The sequence below is a fragment of the Erpetoichthys calabaricus genome, chromosome 4 (genome assembly GCF_900747795.2).
Source record: "Erpetoichthys calabaricus chromosome 4, fErpCal1.3, whole genome shotgun sequence".
NCBI lineage: Eukaryota > Metazoa > Chordata > Cladistia > Polypteriformes > Polypteridae > Erpetoichthys > Erpetoichthys calabaricus.
This window is the reverse complement of record NC_041397.2, coordinates 309,528,343-309,541,601: the sequence shown is the minus strand read 5'-3', so window position 1 is coordinate 309,541,601 and position 13,259 is coordinate 309,528,343. Positions and strand designations below refer to the sequence as shown.

Genomic DNA, 13,259 nt, shown 5'->3' with positions numbered 1-13,259 from the left:
GAGCTTATTCTAAAATATTATTGTTCAGATCCTGCCAGGTTTTGAAAAAGTTCTGCACAGATCCTCTAAGTGCAAATTAGATTTTTTCCAGTTTCAAATAATATAAAACATCAGTTACCCACTGACTTAAAAGAGGAGAGTTAGGATTCTTCCAGTTTAGCAAAATAAGTCTGCGTGCCAATAGTGTAGTGAAGGCAATCACAGTTTGTTTGTCCTTCTCCACTTTAAGCCCATCTGGGAGCCCAGCAAACACAGCTGTTAGTGGATTTGGAAGGATTGTGACACCAAGGCTGTCTGAAAGGCACTTAAATTTTTTTTTAATTTAGTGCAGGCTCAAAACATGTGACCCAGTGAGGCTGGAGGTTGATTGCAGCGTGCGCAGGTTGGATCTTGCCCTGGAAACATTTTGGACAGTTTTAAGTGAGACAGATGTGCTCGATATATAATTTTGAGTTGAATAATTGTATACTTTGCGCATATGGAGCTCGAGTGAATTCTTTGCGTTGCTACCTTCCACTCCTTTTCTGATATGTTGAGTGAGAGATCCTTTTTCCACTGTCCTCTTGGATCTTTGAAAGCGAGGGTCTGTAAAATAATTTTATATATTGCAGAAATGATGTCTGAGTCCTCGAGACTGAGCAATATTTTTTCCAGCATAGAGGAAGGTGTGAGGTGAGGAAAATTAGGCAGGTTCTGTTTAACAAAGTTTCTAATTTGAAGATAGTGAAAGAAATGTGTTGCTGGAAAGTTAAATTTAGAATGTAATTGTTCATAGGATGCAAAGATGTCTATATAAAGATATCTAAGCAATTTAATCCCAAATGTTTTCCAGATATTAAAAACTGCATATGTTTGCGAGGGTTGAAAAAGGTGGTTCTCATGCAGAGGTGCCACAGATAAAAGATTCTCCATCTTAAAATGCTTTCTACATTGGATCCATATTCTGAGTGAGTGAAGCACAATTGGGTTGTTAGTATATTGGTGATAACTTGCATTTATTGGGGCACATAGCAGGGACTATAAAGAAGTACTACAGGATTTTATTTCTATGGCGCACCAAGCCTGTGTATGTTCATCTATTTGTGTCCAGGTTATTATAGCTTGTATATTTGCTGCCCAGTTATAAAACTGAAAATTAGGTAGAGCCATGCCACCTTCTGCCTTAAGTCTTTGTAGGGTCGCTCTTTGAATACGTGGATGTTTTAGGTTCCAAATAAATGAGGTTATGGTTGAATCTAATTGCTTATAAAATGATTTATTGATGTATATTGGAATGTTTTGAAATAAAAAGAGAAGCTTAGGAAGGATATTCATCTTAACAATGTTAATTGTTCCAGTTAGAGTGAGATGAAGGGTTGACCATCTATGCAAGTCTTGCTTAATTTTTTCCATACAGATGGCAAAATTTTGTTGATAAAGAGCTTTATGTTTACTTGTGATATTTATATTTAAAATGATGTGCAATAATAAAAGGGAAAGTGTCCAATCTAATATTGTATGCTTGAGAATTCACTGGAAAGAGCACACTTTTATTCAAATTAATTCTGTGACCACAGATCTTTTGAAATTCTGTAAGTGCTGTTAAGACTGCAGGCACAGAATTTGGTGGGTCTGATATATACAGTACCATATCATCTGCATATAGAGAAATTTTCTGTTCAAGTCCTTCTCTGATAATCCCTTTATCTGATAAGCATTTTGACAGTGAACTGCCAGTGGTTCAGTGGCGATTGAAAATAGCAGTGGTGACAAGGGGCATCCTTGTTTGGTACCACGTTCTAGTTTAAAGTAGTCTGAACAAATGTTGTTAATACAAACTGAAGCTTCTGGATTGGTATACAGTAGTCTGATCCATGCACAAATGTTTGGGCCAAACCCAAATTTCTCTAATGTAGTGGAAAAGGTAGTTCCATTCAATCATATCAAATGCTTTTTCTGCATCCAACGATAATGTCATCTCTGGGGTGTTTGATTTTGCAAGTGAATATATTACATTAAACAGGTGTCGAAGATTAGAAGCTAAGTGTCGGCCTTTAATAAATCCAGTTTGATCTTGTGAATTACTTTCACCATCCTTCTAGCTAGGACTTTGGAGAGTATCTTAACATCATTATTCAGAAGTGAAATTGGTCTGCATGATGCACACTGTAATAAGTACTTATTTTGTTTAGGAAAGACTGCGATTAATGCTTGGCGAAAAGACTGAGGTAGAATATGATTGTCTCTAGCTTCTGTAAATGTTGCTAATAAGAGTTGAGAATTTCTTATAAAATTCTACAGGGTAGCCATCAGGTGTTCTTCGGTGGAACAAAACTACAGTGAAAATTGCAAATACACATTAACCTGCTTACTCTTAGTAAGTCCACAATATAGAGTGATTAAGAAAATGAACACCATCACGTATATGGAACAATTAAAAATGATAAAGCATATAATATAATATACTATAATATAATATACAGGGGTGCACATAACTTTTTCAGTGAGTTACTCAGGTGAGTACCATCAGATGGAGTTTGGTACGCAATTCAATTCAAAGAGCTTTATTGGCATGACCATAAACAGTTTTGCCAAAAAAATTGAAAAAATTGAAATAAAACAATTTCTATAAGAGATTTAACAATAAGGTAAAGAATTAGGATAAAAAATAAATACAGATACAACAACAATAATAATAAAATAAAAATATAGCAGCAGCTTAAAAAGAGGTAAGAATCAGAAATACCTGATTACTCTATACAGAGTAAGGTTTTAATAAGTGCAACCTTCCTCACTGCCCTCCTCGCTGTCTACCTCACAGTCCTCTACTTCAACTTCCTGCATGGTAGATGATGATGCTGCAGATGCATCTCCCTCTCCTTGGTTAAGCCTCCGCTTAGCTGTCTCTATCCACAGGTCAGCCGCTGGTTTTGGGTCACATGTCTCTGTGGTCTTCTTTGACTGGTGGATGTGCATTAGGGCCATGAGGCGAGCATGTGACAGACGAGATCTGTGCTTGTTTTTTAAAGATTTGAGAATCCCCTCTCACAGGCTGCACTGTTCAAAGGCAGTGTAAGAGATGGTTTAACCAATTTGACAATGTTGGAGTAAAGATCTGGATTGCTTGTATGTATTATCTGGACCAAGTCATACACAGAGGATGCTGCCAAACGTTTCCCTGTTTGCTTTAAGCGCATCCATTCTGTGACAGTTGTGTCTTTGTCAAGACTCAGTATGGCTTGATAATTCTGAAGAATGGTACAAACTGTTGTTTGCCAAAATGATGTAAATCTTGTATTTCCTGAGGCCAAGTTGAAGGATCAAGTACTAAGAAATGATTACATGAGTCATATCTGATTCCAAACTCCCTCAATTAACCCCCTGAGTAAGTTTATCTTGTCCCTGTCAGCATCAGCATTAGAAACAGTATATGCTTTGTAGTGGCCTTCAGCATCAAGCAAAAGGCCACCATGAGTTCATCCTTACATTCTCCAATGCTCAGCTTTTCCTTCTGAAACACAATGGATGTGGTCTTCAAAATCTTGCCAATGTCAAGAACGTTGCCCAGAAAACATTGAAACTGGTCTGTGCAGATATGCTGTAAGTCACTGTTATCACTTGTGGCCAGTTGCATTTTAATGGCTGGCAATAATATTGATATTTTTAGCAGTGTGTCATGCCTCCATGCAGACCATCTGATATTATGAAATTCACCCAATTTCACAAAGGAGATCCCGTTCTCTTCATACAACTTCTTAAGCACAGCCCTATTTTTTGCTCCACCTTTTTGTAAATAAAACTGCAGCAGTTTTGACCACGGAGCAATTAAAGGTCTCACAGTACGGAACGTTGCGATCAGCTAATTTTCCACAGTTTTCTAGTATATGTGCGGTGCACCGAATGTGCACAAGGAAGTCTCCTACTGCAGCCAGTTGCCATAGTTTTGGAACAATGCCATTGTATATATCGATCTTCACAGCACACCGCGACAAATTTCTCTTCCAGTTGTCCGAGCCTGCTTCCTGGAAAAGTTTAACGAGTCCATCTGTCACAGCCTGCGCAGATCGGTCAGCACCCAGTTCAATTAGGCCAAGGAACTCCGTGGTAAACCGCCCGATGTTGGACACAGACACAATGAAAACAATCTCCTGCTTGGTTTTAATGAGGTCTTCCGATCCATCAAAAATCAGTCCCCAAAATTGAGCAGACTCCAACTTTGCTTTCAACTCCACGCTGATAGAGCGCGCGATGGTCGGCATTATCTGTGTGGCCGCCTCTCGTGAATGATACGCAGGTCCGACATTTACTCCTAGCCGCTCCAGTAAAGGAATGTCTTCAGCATAGGAAGATAGGGGATGAGCATATTTAGCTTTATGAAAGGCAAGGAGAAAAATATTACATAGAGCTTGCCGTTGTTCTTCATTTACCTTTGTTCGCCATCTAACTAGGGGGGCGAGTGGAAATTTCTTCCTGACTAGCTTGTTTATTAGAAATAGCTTGTACTACATTCATGTGCTCCTTGCTCTTTTCATGTTTGTCAAATAACGGATGACTGAAATTCTTTGAGCCTGTGTAAAGGCACTTGTTTTGTCTGCGATATGTGGATGCGAGCGGCACAACTTACACCACATTTCAGTGCACTCATCATTAGTTTCAAGCCACGGCACATCTTGGAGCCACTTTTCAGGAAAAAACTGTTTTTTTCTGCTCTGGCTCGGCTTGTTGCTTCTTTGCAGGTGGTGAAATGGCAAAGTAGCTGCTTAATGTGTGTTGTTTTTTAGACATATTAGCAACACAAGATAATCAAAACCAAAAAGAAAACAACGTATATTAGCAACATGAGGTGTCAATGCCCTCTCTGACCGTCAGGTAAACAACGGCGCTGTAGGGACACAGATGACGTTACAATTTTTGTCACGCATGTGTACCAGCGTACCAGTTATGTGCACTCCTGATAATATAATATAATATAATATAATATAATATAATATAATATAATATAATATAATATAATATAATATAATATAATATAATTTTCAAATGTGCTCTTTTCACTAACAGGGACTTACTACTTAAATTACGACTACTAATGGGATTGTGTGTAAATCTTAACTATTCCAACTGTTCTAATCAGGTTATCATACTGAAGCTTTGGAATATCTTAACACTTTGAACGCAGGGTACAAGTTAAGTCGAATCTCATTGAGCCTGTCAAGACACGACATATGACATAACTCGTACCTCAGTATACAGTCACTATAGACACAGTCAGCTTGCTGGTGAGCTTTGCTGCCATATCTCAGTTATCTACTATAGTGCTGCCATCTAGTGGCAAGACATAGAATTTTTTGCTTTGGCTCGCTCCCCCATCATAACCTATCGTCTATGGGGGAGGAGTGAAAGCTTTAGATTCATCAAAAATTTCGATATCCGGTTTTCGATGGATCTCGAAGTTTTACGGTCCCCTGATAACCAAAAACACTGATATCTCGACGATGGGTGTGATTCTGTGTCACAGTTTCTTGAGTGGGGGCTGGGTGGTCTCTTGGCCTCGGAACCCCTGCAGATTTTTTTTTTTTTCCCCAGTCCTCTGGAATTTTTTTTTTTGTGTGTTTTCTGTCCTCCTGGCCATCAGACATTATTTTATTCTTTGTTATTTAGTATTGCCTAATCTTATTTTTATATTTTTATTTTTTATAAACTTTTCTTTCTTCATCTTGTAAAGCACTTTGAGCTCCACCATTTGAATGAACATATGCTATATAAAGAAATGTTGTTGTTGTTGTTGAGGATGGTTGAGAGTTAAAATGACTGGATGGATAAATACCAAACTCGAAACATAAGCCTACTATGAGATGACGATGTGCTGATTCGTTTTTGGGTGAAATCGTACAAGAGAAAGAGAAGCTCTAGAGGAAACGTAATTTTGAAATTCATTATCAGTTCTTCTTGTCAATTGCTATCGTAATGACCTATTTTATGATTAGGAAGATCAGCATCATAAATTACTGAAATGTTAAAGATTGGTTGAGGTAACTTGGTTCCTAAGGCGCAAAGCCTACTGAACGTTCACATCCAAATCTTCTTTTTTAGACCCAGCAGCTTCCGGAGAATAGTACTAGTAAACAAAACATTCTGTAGATGTGTTGTTGCATAAAAAGTATAACGCTGCTGATATTTTGAAACAACTATATTTGTTGCGCGGTGAATATTTTGAGAATAATAACTGTGATCGGAGATAGTGACAATCAATTGGATGATGTGGAACCTCTAGGCTCTGGTACTGATATAGATCATTTCCCTGAAGGTGTTTCTTCATCACAAGACATCCAACTTGTCACGACTGTGAGAATAGCACTACATGGACATTCTACCGCACACTGAGCGCAAACCAGTCAAGAACATCTAAATGTGATCTGTGCAACAAGTGTGGACGGCGCGAAGAAACGCGTTATATTTGTGACACCTGTGTTTACAAGCCTGTGCACTTCATGCTGCCATCCTTCAAGGACTTTCATTCAAATGCAGATTTTTAGTTGTGTTGCTGGTCAAAATAAAGTAATTAACAATTAGAGTTACAGTTGATAATATTGCTTTCTATCACATTCCTACATTATTTACACATTTTGATAGAGTTCTTTATTTATCATCTATGCATAGCCCAATACTGCGACGTCCTGGTAAATAAATGGTAAAGTATGAACTGTTTTAAGATCACAGTTTCTCTCAACCACCTCTTTTTGTCTTTTTGTGGTATTGTATGAGGAAGTCGGGAGTGGCAGAGAAGTATGTAAGAGTGGTACAGGATATGTACGAGGGAAGTGTGACAGTGGTGAGGTCTGCGGTAGGAGTGACGGAGGTGGGATTACATCAGGGATCGGCTCTGAGCCCTTTTCTTATTTGCAATGGTGATGGACAGATTGACAGATGAGATTAGACAGGAGTCCCCATGGACTATGATGTTTGTTGATGACATTGTGATCTGTAGCGATAGTAGGGAGCAGGTTCAGGAGACCCTGGGGAGGTGGAGATCTGCTCTAGAGAGGAGAAGAATGAAGGTCAGTAGGAACAAGACAGAATACATGTGTGTAAATGAGAGGGAGGTCAGTGGAATGGTGAGTAGAGTTGGTGAAGGTGGATGAGTTTAAATACTAGGGATCAACAGAACAGTGTAACATGGATTGTGGAAAAGAGATGAAGAAGAGAGTGCAGGCAGGGTGGAGTGGGTGAAGAAGAGTGTCAGGAGTAATTTGTGACAGACAGGTATTAGCAAGAGTGAAAGGGAAGGTCTACAGGATGGTAGTGAGACCAGCTATGTTATATGGGCTGGAGACGGTGGCACTGACCAGAAAGCAGGAGACAGAGCTGGAGCTGGCAGAGGTAAAGATGTTAAGATTTACACTGGGTGTGACGAGGATGGACATGATTAGAAATGATGACATTAGAGGGTCAGCTCAGGTGGGACAGTTTTGAGACAAAGTCAGAGAGGGGAGATTGCATTGGTTTGGACATGTGCAGAGAAGTGATGCTGGGTATATTGGGAAGAAAAAGAAGAAAATATATAATTGTGTTAAGCTTGTGTGAAGCTTGTCACATCAGACCTAGGAAGACCCAGGCTGGAATCAACTAAGCACCGACTAAAGGACTGAGTACTTGTGTCAATGTGATAGTTCAGTTTTTTATTTTTCCTGTTTTCACTTTGGGCGGCACGGTGGCGCAGTTGGTAGCGCTGCTGCCTTGTAGTTAGGAGACCTGGGTTCGCTTCCCGGGTCCTCCCTGCGTGGAGTTTGCATGTTCTCCCCATGTCTGCATGTTTCCTCTGGGTACTCTGGTTTCCTCCCACAGTCCAAAGACATGCAGGTTAGGTGCATTGGCGATTCTAAATTGTCCCTGGTGTGTGTGTGTGCCCTGTGATGAGCTGGCGCCCCACCTGGGGTTTCTTTCCTGCCTTGTGCACCGTGTTTGCTGGGATTGCCTCCAGCGGACCCCCGTGACCGTGTAGTTAGGATATATCGGGTTGGATAAGAGATGGATGTTTTCACTTTGTCATTCTGGGGTTACTGAATGTTGCTTAAAAAAAATGAAGTGTACTGATTTTACAACAAGGCTGCAACATAATAAAATTTGAACAAATTTGAATACTTTCTGAATCCATTGTACATGGACAATATTTGTTAAATTAAAAAATATATTTCTTATTGCCTATTAGTTTATGAATTCTCCTACCATTCAAGATACTGTTACTACAAATCCTTGTCCTTCTTCTTTATTGTTTCAGCTTAAGGAAGGGACTTGCGGAAATGAGCAATGCAACCGTCTTTGTGTCTGAGTTTGTACTGCACTGTGCAATCAATTCAGAAGATCGAAGTTTTACAGTTGTCGCCCTGGCCATCGTCTATCTAGTGACCCTTTTTGGAAACTTTTTGGTCCTACTGGTAATAATCCTGGACCACCACCTCCAAACCCCCATGTTTTTTTTGATTGGAACCCTGGCTGTTATAGATTTGCTAAACAACACTAACCTCATCCCTAAAATGATGGCTCTTCTTCTGTTTGACACGTCTCCTGTGCCGTATGGTGCCTGCTTGGTTCAGATGTTCCTGGTCTTTCATCTTCAGATTGTAGAATCCCTTCTCTTCACTCTAATGGCGTGTGACCGCTATATCGCTGTTATTTACCCGTTCAGATACCCTCAGCTTGTTACGGGAAGAACTGTGTGGGCAGGCATCTTACTATCCAACATTATCTCAGGCATGGCAATGACAGTGTACGTGATATTTGTCACCGAACTTTCCTTCTGTCGCACTAATGTCCTACCTTATTGCTTCTGTGACTATGCCACCATGGTTCTAGTTTCTTGCACTGAGAATGCTAAATACTTAAGTCTTCTCTCAACCACGGCCACCACATTTGGCATTGGATCTTTGACTATAATCTTCTTTTCCTACAGCAAGATCATCTATGCGGCACTCAAGATTTCATCATCTGAAGGCAAAGGAAAGGTCTTCAATGTGCTCGTCACACACCTCCTCGTGGTGTTACTCTTCTATTTACCATTGCTGACTGCTTTTATTTTACCTGGATTAGGAGTGAAGCTATCAACGGAGTCCTACAACACTATGGTTATAATCGGTACTATTGCACCCCCAATGTTCAATCCCATCGTATACAGCTTCAGGAACAAGGAAATAAAAAATGGAATTAAGAAAATTTTCTTGAGGAAAAGAACAATTCCAGAAATCAACAACCATATGTGACTTCAGGAAGGAAAATGTGACAGACATGAATTTTAAAAGTTAATTTAGGGACATGAAAATATTCATAAGATTATGGATATGACAGATAGTAAAGGACCTCATTATATATTGTGATATTGTAAATTGTGATTTTTAATCTTTGCTAACGGAATATGAAACATTTTTGTTAGATTACCATCTCTACTATATAATAAAACCCTAAGGTCTGTGTGTCCAGTCCCTCAGAGCAATCTGATTGCTCAGTTTCTCTTTGGTGTGATTGGTCAGTTTGGCTTTGGTGACATGATGGAAGGGGAAGTGCGAGTGTGAGATGCACGAGATGAAATAAAGTGTGCACTCTGAGAGAGTCACCTTCAAAGTAGGAAAGAACAAAACCCGACAGACGGCACGAAAGACGCCTCGAGACAGAGTCTGAGAAGGAGGCTTCACTTGAGAGACAGAGCACTGATGAAGAGATGTAAGTAAAGTCGCAAGCTGCACACCAGTAGGGTTGCCTTCAAAGACCGAGAGTATAAAACTGGAGAGAAGGTGAGATGTGCACCTCGAAAATAACGACAAAGTCTGAGAAGCAGGTTTTACAGGAACGTGCTCGAGAGACGGAGTGCTGGTGAAGGTGTAAGCTCCACACCGGTAAAGTCACCTTCATAGACTGAGAGTGTTAAACTGGAAAGGAAGTTAGAAAGGCATCTCGAGAATAACAACAAAGTCTGAGAAGCAAGTTTTACGGGAACATGCTTGAGAGACGGAGCGCCATTGAAGAGATGTTAGTAAAGGTGTAGGAGGCACGCTGAGAGAGTTGCCTTCAGAGACAGAAAGTATAAAACCAGACAGGAGGCTAGAAAAGGCTCCTTGAAAATAGCAACACACTTGTAGAAGGTGTCTTTATTGGAATGGGAGGTTCAGACGTGCGCAAATACAGAGGAAAGTACGTGAAGAGCAAGAGAAAGCAAGTATTTTAAAATGATTCTGTTACCTGCCTTTGACTGGTACTGTGGTTTTTTCAGCATAAAAAAGTGAACATTTTGTTCCCAATGCGTAATTCATGAATTAAATAAAGTTCCACAAATCTTGTAAGCCTGTAAAATAAGTCGTGTCTAATTGTTTTCAACTTCTTTAAAGGACAAGAGCATGAAACCCTTATTGGTGACAGCTGATATTGGGCCTGTCAGTAGACGCTTAACAGGATCACTGCCATCACCCGTCACTTGGTTGTGTAAGATCTGATTTATTGTCCCTTTTTTCTTTTTCAGGTTGGCATCATTTGAACAATGAGTCAGACCACCTTGCATTATTGAAAGTATCATCAAGCATTAGGGAATAAAATGTTAATTTGAAAATGGACCAGGGGTGTAAAGAATACGCTGCAACACCAAACAACCAATAGAAATTAAATTAGATAAACTTTATTAATCCCAAGTGGGAATTCAGATGCTTAGAGTAGCAGAAACAAAAAAATCAAAGACACTGACTCACATGACAAACAATACAACCGACCAATATACCAATCAATCAATCAATCAATCAAGAAAGAAAGAAAGAAAGAAAGAAAGAAAGAAAGAAAGAAAGAAAGAAATGGATATTGTGCAGATATTTCAAAAGGTATTTCAAAATTAACATAAAATGTATTATTATTATTATTATTATTATTATTATTATTATTATTATTATTATTATTATTATATGAGTACCCCAAAAGGAAGCTTTGAATTGCCTTATAGCAAAGGGCAGAAAAGACCCCCAGAGGTCCTTCTTAGCACTCCATGGTGGAATGAAGCTGTGGCTCAGATTTCTCCAAGACAGCGCCTCCTGCAGGGGATTTTTCATGATGGTATTTTTTCTATAGCAGCCATCCAGTATCCAGAGTCAGCCAAAAGGGTAAGTCTGGGACCTCCATTGTCCCTGGAATCGCCTCCGATTGTCATTAGTGCAAAATGAACAGAAGATGAAGTTTACGTATTGCAGCCCAAACTCTGGTTTTACATCCATGACTTCGTGTTCAGTTCCAGCCGCTGACTTTGAGCAAATCTCTTAATCTACCTGCACTCCACTATTAAAAGAAATATATAGAAACACCGTGATGTACAGTATACTGATTTTGTAAGCCACTTTGGAGAAAAGCAGCAGCCCCAATTTCCAGTGATGAAAGTGAGCTACTTTTCGTTACAGTTTGTTGCTGAGGTCAACCCTCTCTCCGCAGACACACACACTGCTGATGGCCGTGCCCAAAAGGTCATTAAAGGCCTCAAGCCCAGACACTCAGACTCCTCATTCAGTCTCTCGAGCGCCCCGATCAGAGCTTCCATTGACTCCACAAAGATCACAGCATCGTCAGCAAAGTTAATATCAGTGAATCTTTCTTCACCAACAGATGCCCCACAGCTGCTGGACCCCATGACCCTGCCCACCACCCAGTCCATGCAAGCATTGAACAGAGTAGGAGCAGAACAACCACATGGTGGACCCCAGAATCAACAGGGAACAACGCAGAGGTTCTGCCTCCACTCTGCACAGGACTCACAGTCCAGTGTACAGGCGGGCCATGATATCTAGCAACTTTGGGCAGATCCCACAAAGTCTGAGGATGTCCCACAGGGCAGTTTGATCAACTGAGTCGAAAGTTTTATAAAAATCGACAAAGAAACTCTGCCGATGTTTGCGTTTGCACTTGATGAGAGCCCTCTGTGAAAGGATGCAGTCAATGGTAGACTTTTTACACGTAAAACCAGACTGCTCCGGTCACTGGTAGGAGAGTGAGTGATCACAAATCCTATTGAGGATGACCTTAGCAAAGACCTTAACAGCATCGAGAGCAGTCTTATCCCCCTATAGTTGCCACAATCCAGCCGATCACCCTTCCTTTTCCAGATAGGGATGGCAAGTCCCATTTTTCCAGTCAGTTGAGATGACACCTGTCTCTGGTGACTCTTCCTATGAAGTCAGTATACAGATTGGGAGAGCAAGAGGGGTCATGAGGTCACTGGAAAGGGGAGTGTGGCGCTCCTAATATCTTTGTAAAAGGATGAAGGGCCAAGTCTTTAGAGTCCCAGAGTTTCCTGTTTTGCTATATGGTTGAGAGACATGGACGCTATCCAGTGACCTGAGATGAAGACTGGACTCCTTCAGTACAGAGAATCCTTGGATACCATTGGTTTGACTGTGTGTCGAAAGAGCAGTTGATCACCAAGTCCCAAATGAGGCACATCACCTCACCTGCGCCTCGCCTGTGGAACTTTTTACCTCATCATATAAAGGAGTCGTCTACAATGGAACTGGTCAAAACAAGATTAAAGACTCGTTTCTATTCACTTGCATTCCGTGACCTTCACTAATGCTGATGGTTTCCTCTTTGTGATTATATAACATTATTTCTATTTTTTTATGTATAAAAGATTACTTCTATTTATTATGTATTTTATTTTATGTTCATATATTTATATCTATTTCTATTTATGTTTTATGTTAATTGTTTTGTTTTTCTTTTATTCTATTATTGTAAAGCACTTTGGCCACAGTATTACTATGTTGTTTTAAATGCGCTATATAAATAAATTGACATTGACATTGTGAGGGAGCGTCAGTTATGTGGCCCGATTCCCAGTGGGTGATCCAGCTCACAGTATCCTCATTGTTGAGGACCCGAGTGGCAGGACCAGGCCAAGGGGACACCCAAGTTAACCTGACTGTGGCAGATAGAGGGTCATGTCCAGAGGGTGGGACTGGACCGCGTGTCTGCCCTGGGGCGTTGACAATTGGGATCCCGAGGTGTTTCGTCATGTGGTGGGTGTGGTAACACGCTGTGCCAGTGCATGCTCCCTGACCTGACCTGACCTGACCTATCTGTTATTGTGTTTTGTTCTCTTAATATAAAGTGCTCGGTGTAGCTGGCTCTCATTTCTGCATTTAGACAATTTCATCTGCACCTCTTCAGGAGAGACTTGTGTCACTTAACCAAAATTCTAAGTCAGTACCAATTTTAAAAAGTAAAAATCTGCAGAGAGCAACAACTGCCATCTCCTGGGGTTC

General features: G+C 40.3%; 2 protein-coding genes across 2 annotated transcripts in view; one reads left to right on the top strand and one right to left on the bottom strand.

Annotated features, from left to right (window-relative positions):
• The window catches only part of dnajc28 (DnaJ (Hsp40) homolog, subfamily C, member 28), a 1,235,492-nt gene extending 1,235,269 nt beyond the window's left edge, over nucleotides 1-223 (bottom strand). The window contains exon 1 of the transcript XR_007934652.1: nucleotides 119-223. The gene's annotated coding sequence lies outside the window, so the exon portion shown is untranslated. The remainder of the gene's footprint in view (nucleotides 1-118) is intronic.
• An 8,293-nt stretch (nucleotides 224-8,516) lies between these two features.
• Nucleotides 8,517-9,236, top strand: LOC127527603 (olfactory receptor 5AS1-like). The gene has a single exon (XM_051926712.1). It carries the CDS (start codon nucleotides 8,517-8,519, stop codon nucleotides 9,234-9,236), a length of 720 nt encoding a protein of 239 aa, XP_051782672.1.
• The last annotated feature ends 4,023 nt before the right edge of the window (nucleotides 9,237-13,259 follow it).